This window comes from Chanos chanos, chromosome 5 (assembly GCF_902362185.1).
Source record: "Chanos chanos chromosome 5, fChaCha1.1, whole genome shotgun sequence".
Classification (NCBI taxonomy): domain Eukaryota; kingdom Metazoa; phylum Chordata; class Actinopteri; order Gonorynchiformes; family Chanidae; genus Chanos; species Chanos chanos.
Genome location: NC_044499.1, coordinates 12720031 through 12738787, shown reverse-complemented (window position 1 = coordinate 12738787; position 18757 = coordinate 12720031). Strand labels below are relative to the sequence as shown.

The 18757-nt window shown below is 41.4% G+C and overlaps 3 protein-coding genes across 5 annotated transcripts; 2 read left to right on the top strand and 1 right to left on the bottom strand.

The window, feature by feature from the left end:
- The first annotated feature begins 1224 nt into the window (after positions 1 to 1224).
- ftr67 (finTRIM family, member 67) lies at positions 1225 to 4292 on the top strand. Its single transcript, XM_030774542.1, has 7 exons — positions 1225 to 1815; positions 2078 to 2173; positions 2673 to 2906; positions 3103 to 3256; positions 3588 to 3647; positions 3859 to 3963; positions 4070 to 4292. The coding sequence occupies exons 1-7, from the start codon at positions 1225 to 1227 to the stop codon at positions 4123 to 4125; spliced, it is 1296 nt and encodes a 431-aa protein (XP_030630402.1). The 3' UTR covers positions 4126 to 4292.
- A 1291-nt stretch (positions 4293 to 5583) lies between these two features.
- Positions 5584 to 8789, top strand: ftr87 (finTRIM family, member 87). The gene is made up of 7 exons (XM_030774656.1): positions 5584 to 6171; positions 6648 to 6734; positions 6985 to 7218; positions 7596 to 7755; positions 7894 to 7956; positions 8041 to 8103; positions 8254 to 8789. The coding sequence occupies exons 1-7, from the start codon at positions 5584 to 5586 to the stop codon at positions 8787 to 8789; spliced, it is 1731 nt and encodes a 576-aa protein (XP_030630516.1).
- A 133-nt stretch (positions 8790 to 8922) lies between these two features.
- On the bottom strand, positions 8923 to 17765 carry eef1da (eukaryotic translation elongation factor 1 delta a (guanine nucleotide exchange protein)). Of its 3 annotated transcripts, XM_030774543.1 has the most exons (8): positions 17685 to 17765; positions 13964 to 14084; positions 13218 to 13289; positions 10727 to 10817; positions 10503 to 10597; positions 9817 to 10002; positions 9325 to 9519; positions 8923 to 9051 (listed from the first exon to the last, which is right to left on the bottom strand). In XM_030774543.1, exons 2-8 carry the CDS (start codon positions 14075 to 14077, stop codon positions 9013 to 9015), a joined length of 792 nt encoding a protein of 263 aa, XP_030630403.1. In that variant the 5' UTR covers positions 14078 to 14084; positions 17685 to 17765; the 3' UTR covers positions 8923 to 9012. The 3 variants fall into 3 exon arrangements, with proteins under 3 accessions (XP_030630403.1, XP_030630405.1, XP_030630404.1); XM_030774545.1 differs by lacking the exon at positions 13218 to 13289; XM_030774544.1 differs by lacking the exon at positions 17685 to 17765 and having other exon boundaries at positions 10727 to 10811; positions 13964 to 14077.
- Positions 17766 to 18757: the final 992 nt, after the last annotated feature.

Sequence of the window (18757 nt, the reverse complement as noted above, 5' to 3'; positions counted from 1 at the left end):
ACTACCTCCAAATGATCAAGTCAAGTAAGTGTAATATCAATCATAGCATAATATTTTTGTAATGTATACAAATGTGTTTGCTGCCACTTTTGGGGGCGGGTGGGGACTTTTTCAGCTCTTTAAGACAAAGCTCTAGTTAGCTGCTACAGCTTTGAAGAGTAGTATGAATGAACCATTTAGATCAATATTAGATGTTAGTTTTACATGTTCACTCTTTAGAGCTCTTTGAAATATAGAATCTCATCAACAATCCCTAGGCCGTGAGTTGGTTGATGCGCAGTAACTTTAATCATTGATGAAGGTATAGAGATAGTAATAGAGATCAGTGACACAGGATACAGCCTTACTGGTGTATCTGTATTTTCAACGTCTGTTTATTTGGAGAGAGTCTGAGGCTATGCAAATGGCAGGAATCGTTACCAAATTGTAGATAGGAAGTGTTTCTAAACATGTGGGTAATACATTTACATTTGAGCTCTGAGTACAAGTGTTGAACTGTTGTTTCCTTTACTGAGACCAGTGTGTCTGATGTTTAGTGATTAGTCCTGAAACTCTGGCCCTGTATTTCATGTTGAAAAAAAAATATGTATATATATATATATTTTGGGGGATTTTTTGAGGTAAGGGGTGTCAAAATATCCTCTATTATGATATCTTGTCTGCACATCATGTTAGTGATCTGTTTTATCTTTTTAATCACTTATTTATTTTCAAACCCATCAGGCATTAAATTTATGTTCCGAGTAGGGTCACATAGATATTTTTGTCTGCTTTTTGAAGTTATATATTCCACAAAACATATGTCAAACACTGAAGTATTTCAGGTAATCTGCCTTTTAAGTCCTCTTTCATCTTTAGTATGGATTGCATACTTTACTCAGCTGCCAAAAGTACAGTGTTTTATATATATTTATATATATTTATAACCATAAGTCAGTCGAGTGAGACCTCCGACAAAATCTGTCAGCTGTGTATGTGGTTATATGGTAAACTTACTTTATTTTTGGATCTTCTCTAAGTCCTACTCATGTTCCGCAGCCGAGGGATATTCACATAGTGGCTCTAAGTAAATCTTCACATAGCTCAGCTGTGCTCCTATGTAGCTGCCCGGCTCTCCTCACACCCCTCCCCCTCTGCCTGAAAACCACTCCCACTGTCACGTGACCCACTTCCTGCAAAACAAAGCTTGCTGTACTTTGCCTCTCCCACGACTGGTCTTTCAAAATGGCGCAAGCTGGAGTCTTTCTAGAGCATGACCAGTTTAATTGTTCCATCTGCCTGGATGTTTTGAAGGATCCTGTGACTATACCTTGTGGACACAGTTACTGTAAAGGCTGCATAAAAGGCTACTGGGATCAAGATGATTATATGGGAATTTACGGCTGTCCCCAGTGCAGACAGAGCTTCACTCCAAGGCCTGTGCTGGGCAGGAACACTATGCTAGCTGATGTAGTTGAGAAATTAAAAAAGACTGGACTTCACACTGCACCTTCTGAAGAATCCTATGCTGAACCAGGAGATGTAGAGTGTGATGTCTGCACAGAGAGGAAAAAGAAGGCTTTCAAGTCTTGTCTGGTCTGCCTAGCCTCTTTTTGCGAAACCCACCTCCGCCCTCACTATGAATCACCAGCATTCCAGAAACACAAGCTGGTTCCCCCTACAAAAAAACTCCACGAAAACCTCTGCGCTCATCATGACAAATTGTTGGAAGTCTTCTGTCGCACAGATCAGCATTGCATTTGTTATCTTTGCTTAACAGATGAGCACAAAGGCCATGATACTATACTGGCAGCAACAGAGATGACACAGAGGAAGGTAATCTAGTTTCTCTTTCGTGTTTTCAGATCAAATGCTCAGTCTCTTGTTTATGATATATAGAAATCGCTTTTCCCTTTCCCATGAAATTAGAGGAATATAGTTCAATATGTCTGTCAAATGAAGGCATTTCTGTTTTGTTTCCAAGATTTAGACAGAAGGTACTGCTAATTTGAACCTTCTAGCTTGACAAATGCCTGACACAAATGCACAGAGATGGCACACATGTAAACAGAAGTGTGTGTGATTCTTTGGCGCGCAGAATGAACTGGGAGAAATGCAGAGTGCATCTCAGCAGAAAATTCAAGAGCGAGAGAAGGAGCTTCAGGAGCTGAGACAAGCCACACAGTCTCTCAGCGTGAGTATGAGAACAACATCTTATGCCTTTGATCAACTCTGCTTGGCAGATTTGGATGTCAACATCAACTACTATCTTTACTTACTTACTCTTGGCAATGCTAATATCCCCCTTTATAATTTTGTTTATGGCGTATCGTGGGAATGTCTGTTTATGAATGCTTTAGATCACCCCGTAATTAACTTTGAACATTTTAAAGAGAAGTGAGAGTGAAAACTCCAAATATCCCAGCTCTCCATGGAATTCCCCACTTTGTTTGGGTGAAGCCTCTCACTGTCACTCAGCAAATATTTAAACAAACAAATTAATTACCCTAAAAATCACCCAGACCGAAGTTCCTCTGTGAAATCAAAACCAGTGAGTCTCTCATGTGTCCTGGTATTAACCACTACTCACTCTTATCCACCTCAGGTTCTCTCTGAATGAGACTCTGAAAGAATTTAAAGAGAATAAAAGGCACCTGAGGATGAAAAATACACTGTCCGTTTTCTACCCACAGCTGTCCGCTAAAGCGGCCATAGAGGAGACGGAGAGGATCTTCACTGAACTGGTCTGCTCCATAGAGAGAAGACGCACGGAGGTGAAAGAGCTTATCAGAGCCCATGAGAGAGCAGCTTTAAGCCAGGCAGGGGGATTCCTACAGCAGCTGGAGCAAGAGATCGCTGATCTAAAGAAAAGAGATGCTCAACTTGGACAGCTGTTCCAAACAGAGGATCACATCTCTTTTTTACAGGTAAACTCACTGATTTACGGATGGCAAAGAGACAGAGAGGAGAACCGTGTTAAACAGAGAGAGAAAAAAAGTGCTCGCTTATGCTTGGGCCATATTGGATTTAGGGTAAGAGGGCACACTATACAATCATTTTTCAGACAGTCCTAAATGTGTTAGTAATTCATGTCCCATGCTCTGTCTGTTTTATTTTGTGTAGAACTGCCAAACAGTGTGTGCCCAGCCTGTTCCTGTAGAACTACCAAAAATGATCACTGATCCAAACTTTGGGGCTGTCATTGCTGCAATCTCTGAATTCCAAGCGCTCCTGGAAGATGTTTGCCAAGGGGGATTTGTAAATATTTCAGAGAAAGGTAAGGAGAGCAGCAAGATTACAATCTCACTGACATTCATATACCAGTGTACTAACATTCCATTGATTTCATTTTATAGCTATAGCTATCCATGCTCTGAAATGATTTAAAACATCATTTTCTGTTTCTGTGTATTTCTTTTTAAATGTGTCTGTTTGTGTGTTTATGTGTCGTGAAAAGAATGCAGTATTTCAAAATGATGTGATGCTGAATTTGTTATTTTAATATAGATAAAGTTGATTTTTTTTTAATGTGCTCTTCTTTAACTGTTGTTTATAATAAGCAGTGTTGGTATTGTTTTAATATGGCTTTCCTTTACTCTTGGTTACAGTGAGTGATGTTGCTATCATGCAGCCTGAAAAGCCAAAGATCATCACAGAATCCGCTGCAGGTGAGTGTCAATTTCTTACACAATGAAAATAATGAATACATTTTAACAGGCAAAAATACTTGAAAATGACAAATACAAAATCAATTAAAAAAAATGAAGGTGTACCTGACATATAGCAGCGACTTTGATTGAAGTTGAGGAAATATAAAGATACAAAGTGAGAAATCAGAGTGATTAGGGAGATTTTAATCATTGAGTTTTCTTTTGGCAGCTGTTCCCACGCCAGTCTTTGGCTCACACTTTGTTGGACAGAACCCTTTTGGTACTTCAGGAGTAACAACCCCCGGCTTTGGTGCTTTCACCTTTTCATCTTATGGTAAATATTACAGCTACATGTGATTCAATTAAACATTCACGTCCTCGCACTAAAAAAGGGGTATGGTTCAGTTTTCTAAGACTTAACTTCTCTCTTTTATACTTAGGTACAAGGTCATCAGGTTCTAGACAGAGACTACAGCAACGCCGGAGACGGAGGTAGCAATACAGGTTCCTGATCAAAACAGAAGGAAGGACAATGGGAGGGAGAGTCATCAGCTGTTTTAATCATTTAAATGAGTCTTGCATGTTTTAGTAAATCCTCTGTTTGCAGATGAGATTAAATTATTCTGGCTTTTTTTTTTTTTATAGAACTAATCTAAATGATGGTGTTCAAAATGTTTTTCAGGAAAAAAAAAAAGAAAGTGTTTTACAACTTTCACAGTTATGTGAAAGAAGTGTTACCTGGATTGCTTATGAACAGTGTTGAATTGCTATTCTTGATAATGATTTCATTATTTCGAGTTCCAAGCATTACGTGTTTTAATATATGAACATTATATGATAAATCATATCATTTTTAGATTTACACACCTGCATTGTTGCTGTTAGCAACTGCTCATATCAATTTGTATCGTCATTTGTATTAATTAAATGAATTAATTTTAAGCTTAAAAAGTATTTATGAAGATATGTTTATATCTCCTTGTGTGTGTGTGTGTGTGTGCGTGTGCGTGCGTGTTTGTGTGTATGGATATGATGATACGTAACTGTTACCATTTTTGGAATACGGATACTATATACTTATTTTCATTAACACTAAAAATAAAGCTTCTTTCACCTGATTCTGACATACTGGGGTTTTTTTAAAGTAAAGATAATAGGAGAACAACAGATAGAGAAACACACTCCAATGATTCTGATAGGGCAGAAACTACCACTCACTTTTTAAATTAAAGTATATCTTTTCTGTTCTGACCATACATGATCTTTAGTCTATCATAAACATTCTGAAGTAGACAGCAAGTCTGAAATGAAAGTTAGATGATCCAGTTTTGCCATTAATGTTAAGGTACTAGTATTTACAGTAGTGCTGACATAAATAAGGGTTCTATCTATCCTTTACTCTTATGGAGTTGCTGTATGAAGTTCAGATAAAAAGGATTGTTTTTCAATGACCTTCATATAAACTTGAGAAGCTGGTAGAGCAAAAGGACTCCGTGCCTTCCCACAACATTTTCATGGCAGCTTCATCATCTCTTCCCCTTCTTTACAAAGCAAAACTACTGTATGACGTATTCATGTATGATGTATGACTTTTTTCTTCTCTCATTTCCGTTTACACTATGATTGAGTTATTAGTACTATTAATTACTTAAACCATTAAAGTCAATCTAAGCATTTACACGTTTGTGAGTCATTTTCCACAATATATCAATGTTGAACCCTGTAGAGCAGGTCTCTCCTCTCTGTGTTATTTGCATGGCTGTGATAACAAATGTCCTTTCGCTGTCCGGCCTGCTTTGTGTACGCATGCAATTGGATGCTTCGAGCTGTTTTGGGTGTAACCTGATCATATTTCACCTGTACTGCTTTTCCCACACCCAATTTACACACAAACGTGTCTTTGTCCTTTTGCCTGCTTGTGGTGCTTGTTTCTGTCTTCACTTGTTTGGAAAAGATGGCATCCACGAGTATTTCGGTTGATGAGGACCAGTTCTGTTGTCCGGTGTGTCTGGATATTCTGAGGGATCCTGTGACTATTCCCTGTGGACATAGCTATTGTATGGATTGCATTAAAGGGTTCTGGAGGAAGAACGAGCACAAAGGAGTTTACAGCTGCCCTCAGTGTAGACGGACTTTCAGTCCCAGGCCTGTATTGGCCAGGAACACCATGCTGGCTGACATTGTGGATAAACTTAAGAAAACAGAGATCCAAGATACTCTTCCTGCTCAAAGGTATGCTAAAACGGGGGACGTTGAGTGTGACATTTGCATCGGGAGAAGACACAGAGCTGTCAAGTCCTGTACGGTGTGTTTGGCCTCGTTTTGCCAAACCCACTTAAAGCATCATAACGAGGTTAATCACGGAAGGACGCACAAAATCATCGAGCCTACAAAACTACAGAAAAAAATCTGTACTCATCACAACAAGCTCTTTGAGGCTTACTGCCGCACTGATCAGCAATGTATCTGTTGTCAGTGCGTGACAGACGGGCACAAGGGCCATAATACAGTACCAGCTGCAGAGGAAAGGATTCAGAGACAGGTAAAGGCTATGGTTTCTAAATCATGCTCTAATAAGGGCCAAGGTCATTTCCTCAGCGTAATTACCTCAAAGGCATTATCTGAGCTTACATTTATTCATTTTGCTAATGCACTTATCCAGAGTGACTTGAATTTTCTTCTGTGTCAGAGGTCACATGCCTCTGGAGAAATTTTTAAGTCCTTGTTTAAAGGCTCAGAGGTGAAGGGGGGGGGGGGGGGGGGTACCATCACGATGAAGAGCAAAACAGATTTTCTGAACCCTCTGCTCACTGGGCTGTTGGCTTTATCATAAAGGCTGTGTTGCCCTTGAGTTAATTCAGTCATCCAAATTCGACTGTTTTTAAAAGGGGATTAACGGTAATGCAAATTTTAAGTTGAGATCACTTTGTCATGTTTAATGAGCTGTTAAATAGCAATACAGACTGCTAGACTGTGACAAAACTCCTTTGTTAATCCATAAAATGAATCCATGAACAGGAACAAATGAACGAGGCATGGAGGAGATCTAAGCAGAAAATCAAGGAGAGAGAAAAAAGGCTGAGACGTATGGTGAAATACTTAAAGGTGAATGCGCGGTCATCTTGATTGTCCATTGTACACATTGAACAAACAAACAGGCCATTACACAGTGAAATTACACAGTAATGGTAAAAAAAAAAATCTCGATTTGAAGCCACCACAAATCTGTCAGACATGACAATGCAGAAAAATGACCTCCCTTTGACACTACTATAAACCCATTACATGTCAAACTGAGCCGACCCATTCTGACAGTTCTACTTGCTTTATCTCTCCTCTCACTCAATTTGAACAGCGATCTGCACAGGCAGCGGAAGAAGACAGCGAAAGGATTTTTTCCAAGATGATCCGCTCTATTGAGAGACGGCACTGCGAGGTGAAAGAACTGATCAGAGATCAGGAGAGGTCTATTCTGAATCAGACCGAACGGCTTCTGGAACAACTGGAACAGCAGATGGCAGAGAACAGGAAGAGAGAAGCAGAACTGGAACAACTCTCACATACAGACAATCACATCTATTTCCTTCAGGTAATTTCACAAAGAAATGGATCTATGATGTGAACTGACCCGTTCAGGTCCACGCGCTTCACCGATTATCTGTGCAGAGGGTTAAAAAGTCACGCTATTCTAGCTGGGTAAAAAAAAAAAGGAATAACAGCCTTAGAAAAGTAAGAGTAGCACTACTGTAACAGAGTGGAACCACTTCCATCAATTTCATGTTTTTCGTTTTTTATTTTAAGTAGCAGAGTACATGCTGACATTTAGAGCTTTTGTGTGTCAGCCTTCAGAAGTAAAACTGTCTCATTTGAGAGTGAGTGCTGAAGTCACAGCCCGTGAGACTGGGCCTGTTATTGGTACCTCATGATTTTTATTTATTGATTTATTATTGATTTGTCTCTGTGCAGAGATGTAAACCGCTCAGTGCTCCTCCTGACCGGGGGGACCCACCCAGTATTGAAGTTCATCCATACTTTTCTTTTACGATTTTGAAACGAGCACTCACCGAGTTCAAAGAACGCGTTAATGACCTATGTGACCGAGAAATAGCAAGAATATCAGATTTAAGTAAGTAGACGTGATCCAAAAATGATTTAATGGTCCTGTGATCTCACTTAATTCATCATGACAGATTTAAGCTACTGCTTAATTCACAGAAACCGTCTCTTTAGTAACGCTCTTATGTCATTGTCTTTGTGGTCACAGTTCAAGAGGAAGAGAAACTGCCTGATGTATCAAGCCCACGCATCTCTGCCCAGACTGAAACAGGTACTATGCATTCAAACTCACTGTTTACTTCCTTCAGCCGCCCAGGTTGTCCACACTCTAACCCCTTTTCAATTTTTGTCTAACAAAAAGCAAATACCACGGACGCACCCCAAACCGAACCCAAAACCAGAGCAGACTTCTTACAGTGTAAGTCTGACTGTTGATCTTACAATACATAACTCTGCATTGCCCGACAGCTTTAACAAGAAGACTTGCTGTTAAGACATATATGTGATGCGCTTTGTGCTCGACCTTAATACATAAAGGACTGGAGTTCTCATTTGCTTCTGTCCCCAGATTGCTGTGAGGTGACGCTGGACCCGAACACTGCCAATTCCTACCTCCGTCTCTCTGAGGGGAACAGAGAGGTCACTACAGGCTACGAAGCTCAGCCATACACAAATCATCCAGAGAGGTTTGCCAGCTGGGCACAGGTGCTGTGTAAACAGGGGCTCGCGGGCCGTTGTTACTGGGAGACAGAGTGGAGCGGCAGCGGTGGGGTTTCCATAGGCGTGTCGTACAAAGAGATCGCCAGGGACGCAGGGGGTACAGATGGTAAACTGGGATGCAATTCAAAATCGTGGAGTCTGGATTTTTCTGATTCTGTTTGCTCCTTTCAGCATAATAAGAAGAGCACAGATATACCAATTCCTCATTCACGCAGAATAGGGACGTATCTGGACCACGTGGCTGGAACGCTGGCATTTTACAGTGTCTCTGAGACTATGACCCTCCTTCACCGAGTTCAGACTACGTTCTCCCAGCCTCTTTACCCTGCATTCTGGGTGGGACTGGGTTCCAAAATTAAACTGTGTCCCATTTTTAACTTCTAGGAACGATGTTTGATGACTACAGCCTTCTACAATTGTTTTTTTTGTTTTTTTAATATCGAGCACTTGGGACAGTAAAAGAGAGTGTTTAACAGGAAATGGCTGTGTTTAAAAAAAAAGAGGTGAGAAAATGCGGTTTTCTTTAAAGCTTAACTGTTTATTTGTAACCGTGAGATACAAAAGCAGCAGCAGAATTCAACATGAGGTGGTGATTGTGCGGAGAGGTTCAGATCTTGTTAAAGGCAGCGACGTCGACACTCTGGACCTGAAACACGGAAAACACGGGCTGAGTCAGTTGAGTTTTTCTAATGTGAAAGTGTACAAATGGCTCACGATCTTTCAATAAAATTCCTTTGATACACTACATATTGACAGTCCCTTTGTCAGATGACGTGAATATAATCCCCAGCATATTGCATACATGGTGACTTGAGCTATTTCTCGCTGCTCAACAATAAGAATACACCATTTAGTTCTACGGGTGATAAACGGGAAACACAGTTCTCAGTGTGTCATCTTCTCTCAGTGACGTTCTTACATAATCTTCAAACTGGGTGATCTCCTCTTCCAGCATGTCAGTGCCCACTTTGTCGTCTTCAACCACACACTGGATCTGCAGCTTCTTTATGCCGTAACCGACGGGAACCAGTTTGGAGGCGCCCCACACCAACCCGTCCATCTGTACCGAACGCACACACTCCTCCATCTTCGCCATGTCCGTCTCATCGTCCCACTGGGGAATGAGGGTGATGGAGGGGGGAAGGAAGAGAGAGAGAGAGAGAGAGAGAGAATGTAGAAAAACATCAGCCTAAGGGTGGAGTGTCATAACCATAGCACTTTCATCTGACAACAGAGAAAGACTGGGATGAGGACAAAGCAAACAAAGAGAGACTAAGGAGAAGAGAGCTGATAACAACCCTGTTAATTATTCAGTGGGTGCCACAGTGGCCTGAGAGAGATGACAGAGTTAGAGATAAAGAGAGAGGGTGAGATGTGCAGTTAAACCAGGGAGCGGGAGGCTGAGACGCACGGGCTTGACGTCTAACAGGATGGAGGACTTGGCGATGAGTGCTGGTTTTTTGGCTTTGCGCTCGGTGTACTCCTTCACCCTCTGTGCCTTAATGCGCTCTGCCTCTTCATCATCCTCATCGCTGCCAAACAGGTCAATGTCATCATCCTCATCCTCCTCCACCTTGACCTTCTGAACTGGGGCAGCCTTAAATATTTAAAAAAAAAAAAAAATTTAACTAAGCATGCTACTAAACACCCCCTTTTCTCTAGATGCGTGTTACATGCTGCTGTGTTTTAAAAAGACAGATGTGTGCACTCACCATTGTGCAAATCAGAGTAATTTTAAATGAAACAATCAGTATCGTAATGCTAATTTAGCTATGAGGTAATACTGTAAAACAACGTGGACAAAATATTTGTTACGCTTGTGCATTCATTGTGTGTGGTGCGACATTTGTAACTTGTTTTTTTTGTTGCAACGTACATAACATGAGAACTAACGTGAGGAATTTCAGTGTACTTGTACACACAGCAAATAAAACTCTCACTCACTCACAATATTAACCACTTAAAAGAATGCACAAATCACCCTCACTCACAGCCACTCATCCACTTTTTGTCATTTTACTCTAACAAAGGCTACCTGCTCTAACAAAGACTACCTGCTCTACAAAAGACTAGCTGAGGCTACTCTCTATTGATCACCTTGGTAACAGGGGCAGCAGTGCTAACTGGGGTCTTCTCCAGAACAGCCATCCTGGACTCCAGCTTAGAGAGCATAGACCTCAGGTCATTCACCACTGAGGAAGACAGTTTCAGATGAGTCAAAAGCACAGGTTTGAGATGTATTAAAAAAAAAAAATTGCCTGTTATGAAGGAGGTGTGAGAAACGTGAAAAAGAATAAATAAGCGAGTGGTCAGACACACACCTTTGTGCAGGTTCTTGTTGTCTAGTTCCAAGCTCTTTATGCGAGAGACGAGCTCGCTCTGGTCTCCTGCGCCGCTGGACGCATTCTGGCTCTGCGGTGACAAAAGTGGAGATCAGGACATTACACAAAGTCGCAGAAATTGAAGTGCCAAGGAGAAAAGCACCTGCAAATGAGATCAAACCCATAAACGTGTGCCAAAGGACAGCCGGACAGCACAGGGCTGGACCAGAGCTCGGTGAAGCACGACTCGAGGAAGACCATGCACGTCAACACAACTTCTCCATTCCTCACACACACACACACAGTCAGGCTGGAATGGGGACTGTTTAGCTGTACAGTTACTGCAATCTGACGACAAGCGTTAACAGGTTTCTTACGGAAACAAAACAATGTATTTCACAAAAACAAAATGCAACTCTTACAACGCTGCTTTCACGTAGAGCGTGGGACTTTTCATAACTGACGGAAAAACGAGATAAGGTATTTACAACGACTCTCATGCATCACTCTGACAGTCCAAGAAATTGCCTCTCAAGATGACGGCCCAACTTTAAAGGCCTTCCTAAAGACCGGGCATGCAAGTGGGTCTTCTGGCACGAGTACGTTCTGGTCAACAGAACCTTTGCCAATGTACAGCCTTATAAAAATTATGAACACACAGTGCACACACATACCCATACAAACACGTACACACAGACAGGCATTTCCCCCGTTTCCCTTAAGCTTCACGCGGTCGGGTTATGGGGGAGAAAGTTAGGCTGTGAACAGGGCATGACATGTGTATGTGGTACACTCCATTCCAGCAACACGCCACCTCACTCATGCATCCCTCATAGAGGGGTAAGGGCCACTCCAGCATCAGGACTTACGGTCTTCCGTTCCCGGGGTTTTTGGGAGCGGGAATGCCCTTTACCTGGCTGCAGAGCTGTTTTCACCTGAGGTTTATAACCCCCCCCGCCCCACCCCCAGCCGAAAAGACAAAAAAAAAAATTGAAGTGAGGACAAGGGAAGACATTGTAAATGTGCACATCACTAGTTACTAAGTTTAACACTGGTGGAGGGAAAAAAAGAGGACACACATTTACAATTAGACAAAAACACATAGGCCTGATACAAAACTGATCAATGCATAATTTACAGAGGTCAATCAAACTCTATACAACCAATGTTCTTCTTTTTGTTCTTACATCAGTGACTTCATGTACAGCCAAACACTTTATCTGCAGACCTAACTCTTCAGTTCAAAAGGCCTACAACTAGGACCAAACTGAATAAAGAAAATTTGAATATCAAATAGTGTTCTCCTTTAATATTTTCTGCAAATGAATAAATTTTCAAATAGCAGAGTGCCTACGTTCATGAATATTAAAAGACCAGAAGCAGTACAACTCAACTCAAATATTACATAATTTCTGGGAACTGAATCCATATCCTTATATCCATATCCTTTTCAAGACTCAATACAGCAGCACAATTCACCAAACCAACAACCAGTCAATAAAAGATTGTCACTGGTAATCCTGTAAAAACAGGATGGTGTTTGCATGCAGATCAACACAGGTTCAACTCAATTCACAAGATGACACACGGGTAAATATTACATCACAGTAAAGCAAAGAACCTCAAATCACATCCTTGAGCAGAACAAAGCAGTAGCCATGCAAACAGTGAGCACAGAGAGCAAATCAGCACCAGACAGAGCAGGATCACGGAACATACGAGACTCAGACGCACGACAGGAAGGGGCTCTGACAGTGTGTATGTACAAACATATGGAGGGAAAATGACCGTGGGACTGAGGTATTCAAAAAGACCAGGAAAACCTGTGCCGCAGACTCGCTGGTCAATCGCTGACAACTATTTGGGGGCTGAGTGCTTTCTTAATTATCTAGAGCAAAAAGAAGCCATCTATCACTGACTAAGTCAATCACCAGGTAGTCATAGAGACCAGCCATGTGACTGTCACTGATCTTTTAGCGTGTACTAAACGCCGATGAGGCAACAGCAGCTGTTTCAGCGATCATCTGTAAGCCCCATGACAGCGGACTGAAGATCCACACATTCAAGGGAACTGGCAGTAACAGACTGGGGTTTAGTTTGAGACTGACTTGCCGTTGAGAACACTTTGTAGGAAGGTGGTTATTTTGTTGGGGAGAGAAGGGGTTGGGGTGTTATTTCTTCACAGAGACGCTGTACCCACGGAGGTTACAGACAGCAGAGAGAGTTTATATCAGTTTAAATCACTGCAGAATTAATCACGAAGCCACGGGCTCTGAAGTCAGGAAAACAGAGGGCGAGTGGCAGGAAACAGGGCTTCGGTCCAAGCCAAAAATCAGAGAGTACTCACTCCAGTTAGGCATTCCTGAAAATTACAAAATGAGATTCTGGGGACACAGGTGTGCAGAATTCATTCCAATTTAGATTGGCAACTGATTTTATTTGAGGGTCCGATCAGGGATTTCCGACCGTTGGACGAGGTGACGGTACTCACTCCGGCTAGGGATTTCTGGATATTCTGCCGGGCTATAGCAATGTCCTGCAGGATGGCGCTAGCTTCTCTCTCCTGGAGGGGGTACAGCGGGGCAGAGAGGGGCACGTCAAACAGACAAGCAGGAAAGCAGACAGAAAGGGCAGGCAAACACACACACACATACATACAAAAGCATAAAGAAAGGCATAATGCATTTGCACATTTCAGTTTCTGACAAGGAGAGAGGTGCAGCTCTGCAGACTTTGAGAGACGTGACAGATGTGAAGGTAAAGGCAAAAGTGTCACCAGCTCCATGTTTCATCTCCAAGACCATGCTTGGACAAACAACTACAGAAGCAGTAGGTCATGCATTCAGACTAGTAAATGGTTGGGTATAATCCAAACTGAGGCGCTGGTATGTCTCAAGACCTGGCTCAGTAGAATACTTGCCTGGGAAACCAGCAGAAGAAAGAAAAGACAAACAAACAAAAAAACAAAAACAAAAACAAAACAAACAAAAAAAAACCCCATTTTTTGCCGAAAGATTGATCTTTGCCATTTTGATCCAGTTTTCAGTGTACATTATGTGAAAGTCGTTCTGAAATGTTAACATTTCGAAAAAAAAAAAAAAAAAACGCAACAGAACCGTTAAAATCGACATCACTGCAGTTCACTGCGTCCTAGACTCTGTGTGTCTGGGAGGCAGAGCAGCCTAGCGGTGGTTTGTTCTCTGACATTTTTACAGGCAGGCCTCTGGTGGACAGTACCTGAGGTGAGTGGGTGATGCCGTTTAGTCCCTCATAGTAACGTCTCTCGGCCTCGTCATACTTCGATTTGTCAAACCAGATCTTCTCCTGGGCGAGACACTGCAATCCACTCATGATGATGCTGGAAAAGTGGAAGCGGAAAAAAGAGGGGAAAAAAGAAGAAGAAGAAAAAAAAGAGATTAGTAATAGAAGCTAACAAAAATGAAGTGGAAAAAAAAACACACATATCTGCCAATACTGTTAAGTTCATTCGATTAAACTGATGTGTCCAGCCTTTATATGAAATTTTCAATGATTCAACTGATAAGGTGAAGCAAACTGACAGACAGAAACCAATATTATGAAATGCAAAAAAAAAAAAGAAAAAGAAAAAGAAACCACCCAACAATGTTTAATTAATTATTTTAAAAAAGGTGCATTAACAATAACATAACAGTTTTGAAACAAGACAACTTAGGAAAGTAATACAAATATTAGAAAAAAATGAAAAACCATACTAACTAAACCAAACATAAACCACATTGGGCAAAAAAATCATGGCCTATCCTGTAGATACATAACCTATCATCTCCCAGACTAAACCCAAACTCTCATCTCCCAGACTAAATTCTTAGCTAAACTCATCTCCCAGACTAAATTCACAACCTCTCCTCTCCCAGACTAAATTCTTGTTGGAGGTGTAAATGAACTGCATGAAAAACGATGAAATTCTCAATATGCTGAGTTCTAGCATCTATCAAACACTTGCTATTTTGTCAGTGAGGTTAGAGTTAACTGAAACTCAACACTGGGCTTATGTCATTTCAGGAATCATTGTGACAGGATGCTGTGTGAAAGTTTGAGAAAACAATAGGGTGTGCATTGTGGTCCACTTCCTCAGTAAAGCTCCATTTATCCCTACTGCTGACCAGGCCAACACTCTGTCTGACTGGTCTACAGGCACTAATTAGCTTATTAATGGAAACTGACAAACCCATGGTATGAGACCATTCATACTGGACAAAAGCTTTCAGGACCATCAAAGTGCAATCAGATGATGAACCAAAGAAAATAACATATTAAAAGAAAGAGAGAAAATCTCTTAAGTCAGGCAAAAAAAAAAAAAGTTGTCATATGACACAACAGAAATGCAACACAAATGACTTCTGTCCCATGCCCTGAAAGGTGCCATACTTGTCCCTTTGAGGGGTGTTGTCAGTCTCCGAGTAGCCCCTCTTCCTGCCAGCCTTGCGCCCCTGGCGTCCTTTCTGGGGTTCAGAGGAGGAGCGGTAATGGGCGGTGCCACGGTGGCGTTGGCGCACGCCATAGGAGGGGTTGTAAGCGTAATGATCGTCTTCCTTGTTCTGATAGGGCTGGGCGTTTTTGCGTTTGGACCTAAACACCAGGACCCGGGAGGTCCGATCTCTAGGGGAGGACGACATGGGTGGGTTCCCGCCGCCCGACCCGAGCCAGGTCTGATACTGCCCTTCGGCCTGGTCGTACAAGTTACGGTTGAACCACACCGTCTCCCCTCTAAAGCCCTGATAAACGGGGTTATAGCCTTCAGCGTAATACATCCCCTCCTCCTCCTCGGATCCTTGACTCTCAGATCGGGAGGATCGAGTGCGTCTTCTCATTCTCCTCTCTCCGTAAAAGTTGCTGCCGTTCGGGTTAGCAATGCGTGTGCCAGGCCCACCGCTTTGCCTAACCCCCCCCACGTGGCGTGGGTTCAGCCTGGGCTGTTCCCTGGATCGAGGAGGGTAACCCCTCTGGTTCTCCATCTTGTGTCACGTTAAAGGAGAAAGGAGGAGGAGGAGGAGGAGGAGGGGAAAGGAGAAATCGAAAGGCAGAGGCTTCTGAATTAGTTTTTTTTTTTGTGCTCTGAGGTTAGAAAAATGAGGAGACAGGGCAGCAAAAATCCATGACATGCAGGAAAGGCCAGCAGTAGCCAAACAGGTGCAAGGACTGAAGGACACATGTTGCCATCAAACAACCAGTGGATCTTACATACAGAGGAACAGCTCATTTGAGGTAAGTTCAAAAACAGACCTAAATGAGCTGAAAAAAACAGCGACATAAAATCACTATCGTTCCAGTCGACTTATCTCCCTTTGGAATGCGGTGAGGCCTCAAATTTTTACATTCTGAAGAGGTTATTTTTTTCAAGTTTTCTTTTAAAATGCCAATCTATCAAGTTTCCAAAGACTAAGCCAACCGAACATCCAGGTCCACAACTACAACAACTTTAGATCACAACAAGCACCATACATCACGTCACATGAAGATAGTTAAAAAGAAATTCTTTACTTTCCAGTGAAAAATGTTCACTAGTTTGAGACTTCTGGATCTAAAGGTTTTCTCAAACAAGATGTACAATGAACGTGCCCTTTGAAACAAACACATGCAATGTATGAATATGAAAGCATGACTCTGACGATCAAGCAAAGGGATATTCTAAACATATTTTAGTAGTATGCCATCGAGGAGGGAAGGCAGGAAGAAAACAAACTGACAATCAAACTGTAATTGATGCATCTCAATACCAGCATGAATAAAGCATCACATTGGACATCAAGCAGTAGCACACGCTGATAAACTTCACACAAACGCCGTTTTCATTCATTGCTTGAACAGCTGGCCTGCTTGTCATTCTCCAGTTGAACACTCACCTTCCAAAAAGGTTCAGAAAGAAAACGATGCGGATATGTTGGGTTTCTGCCTCCCTTTTAGCAATAAGCCATTAGGGGAAATGAAGAAAGTATTACCAGGCTGATTTAGCATACGTTCAGTCGCAGTGGTATGACACATTGTACAGTGCATGGCAGGTGACTGTAAAATAATGATGAGTAAAGCAAATGGCCTTACATGAAAACACGCCTGATCCTTGGCAGCATTGGTAAATAAGAGAAACACGTTAGATGTCGTAAGAGAAATGTCAAAGGCAAGACTTGACCGTGACGTTATTGTGTACTTATACGGTATTCGTTTGCGTGACCGGCATCGTTACAATTATGTTGCTGTGCTTCTGCTTTAAATTACTAATTAGGATCACGCAGTTTCAACAGACCGCGCAAATGTTTCGGAAATAAACAAATGAATAGACCATAAGAAAATTAGGAAAAGTCATAATCATCAACAGTGCGACGAATTTAACATTAGCTAGGTGTGAAAGCTCAGTCGTGCTCATAGGCTAAAACACAACTACAGGATTATGACAGGAAGCTCTGTTGCAAAACTGACTGCATAAAAATAACTGTTATAAACCATATTTGTAACTTTAATTGTTGGAGCGGGAATACTACGGTGGAAAAGAAAATTTAAGCACAAGTTAATACACGGGCCGTCACAGATGGGTTACTTTTTCCACTAACGTCACTTAAGCCGCTAATATTTAATTTAAATAATTTCTTTATGATCATATTGAAGAACAAGCGAGTTGTCGAGGAAAAGTTGAAAAATTATCAAAATAACTGATCATTTCAAATTGAATAACTGTTCACTGTATTTAAACTGCACATTCGAAAACAGATTACATAAACGTTCGGTATCTTTTTTTCCACAGCGGCTTGCTAAATTCTCTGCAAAGTACACCGCAGTTTCAAACTTCCACTGGTGTCAGGGCACTGTACGAGCTCGACCACGTGGCGTAAGCACATGTTGGCGCTTTCGGCGCCTTATCAATGAAATATACAATTTACCTCCCATGTAATGTTTGAATCAATCAAATACACATTTTACTCACTTTTAAGGACTTTCTTGATACACTGAATGTCCCGGCTTTGGCTCTAGGTGGAACGCCGACGGTCAGGAAAGGAACGATAGGATGGGTCGCATAAACTTGTTCATGAGGGGTGGGGGGGGCTTTAATACTTTTCAGTGATTTTGCGAAGCTTTTTCCCCTGTATGAAATTATCAATAATTATTATAGCTTTCAACATTTGTAAGGTGATTCCAAAAGCGTAGTTTACTTTTATATGGAAGCATATACATCTACTGTAGCGTTACATAGGATGAAAGTTGGTATGCTCCAAATGAATAACGCAAGTGCAACGTCGATTTTTTTTCGACGCACGCTACACAGGGTCAAAGTGCTCCTCAAACAGATACGTGCGTTTATGTACTTACAACAGGAGCGTCTCCTCGAAGCATGCACTTAAAGTACTCACTTATCCTCTCTGTAATGTGTGAGTTTTTATTATATTAGTAACACTTCAGCTTCGTTTCGATTCTTTTGATAATAGGATGATAGGGCGACTGAATTCTTTGTCTCTTGACGGGACCTCTTTGACCTACATTATCTACTAGATCGACAGTCTCAAGCCCTGTGTTGAATAATACTTTACTGCTAGCAAAACCAGAAACAGTTACTCAGGATATTAGGATATTCCAAAATGTCGACTGTGTGGTTGCATATACATAAGATTTATATTTGTTTTTATCTTTGTCTTGTATGTATGTATGTACGTATGTATATTTATATGTATTAACTTATGTATGTATTTCACACGTCTGTAGTATATAGAGGCATTTGACTTTAAAAAAAGCATAAACTTTAGTTTGGTGTTGCTTTTGGTATTATTAAATCTTTATGTGGTCAATTGTTGCTTTCCTGGCAAACAGCTAACACTGCTCCTAAATTTTCAAAAATTGCAATCGCAAGCAGTATTTGGATAGCTGGTGTGATCACATTGCAGTTTAGTGTTAATTTAGTAAGTAATTATGCTAATAAAGCAGAGTAAAGTGATTGTGACTGGTGGCATTCAGACTCTCCTGATGGACCCTAATGTAGCTGATGTCTGGAGGCCTGGTTTGAAG

Excerpts from the sequence above, each read along its gene's own strand:
- eef1da (XM_030774543.1), bottom strand. The coding sequence starts at position 14,077 with ATGAGTGGATTGCAGTGTCTCGCCCAGGAGAAGATCTGGTTTGACAAA. Across the intron at positions 10,598-10,726 it reads CAACAAGAACCTGCACAAAG|TGGTGAATGACCTGAGGTCT; the intron begins GTGTGTGTCTGA and ends TGTCTTCCTCAG. Across the intron at positions 9,052-9,324 it reads TCACCCAGTTTGAAGATTAT|GTCCAGAGTGTCGACGTCGC; the intron begins GTAAGAACGTCA and ends TCCGTGTTTCAG.
- ftr87 (XM_030774656.1), top strand. The coding sequence starts at position 5,584 with ATGGCATCCACGAGTATTTCGGTTGATGAGGACCAGTTCTGTTGTCCG. Across the intron at positions 6,172-6,647 it reads AGGAAAGGATTCAGAGACAG|GAACAAATGAACGAGGCATG; the intron begins GTAAAGGCTATG and ends ATCCATGAACAG. Across the intron at positions 7,957-8,040 it reads CTCTGCCCAGACTGAAACAG|AAAAAGCAAATACCACGGAC; the intron begins GTACTATGCATT and ends TTTTTGTCTAAC.
- ftr67 (XM_030774542.1), top strand. The coding sequence starts at position 1,225 with ATGGCGCAAGCTGGAGTCTTTCTAGAGCATGACCAGTTTAATTGTTCC. Across the intron at positions 3,648-3,858 it reads CATCACAGAATCCGCTGCAG|CTGTTCCCACGCCAGTCTTT; the intron begins GTGAGTGTCAAT and ends TTCTTTTGGCAG. Across the intron at positions 3,964-4,069 it reads TTTCACCTTTTCATCTTATG|GTACAAGGTCATCAGGTTCT; the intron begins GTAAATATTACA and ends TTTTATACTTAG.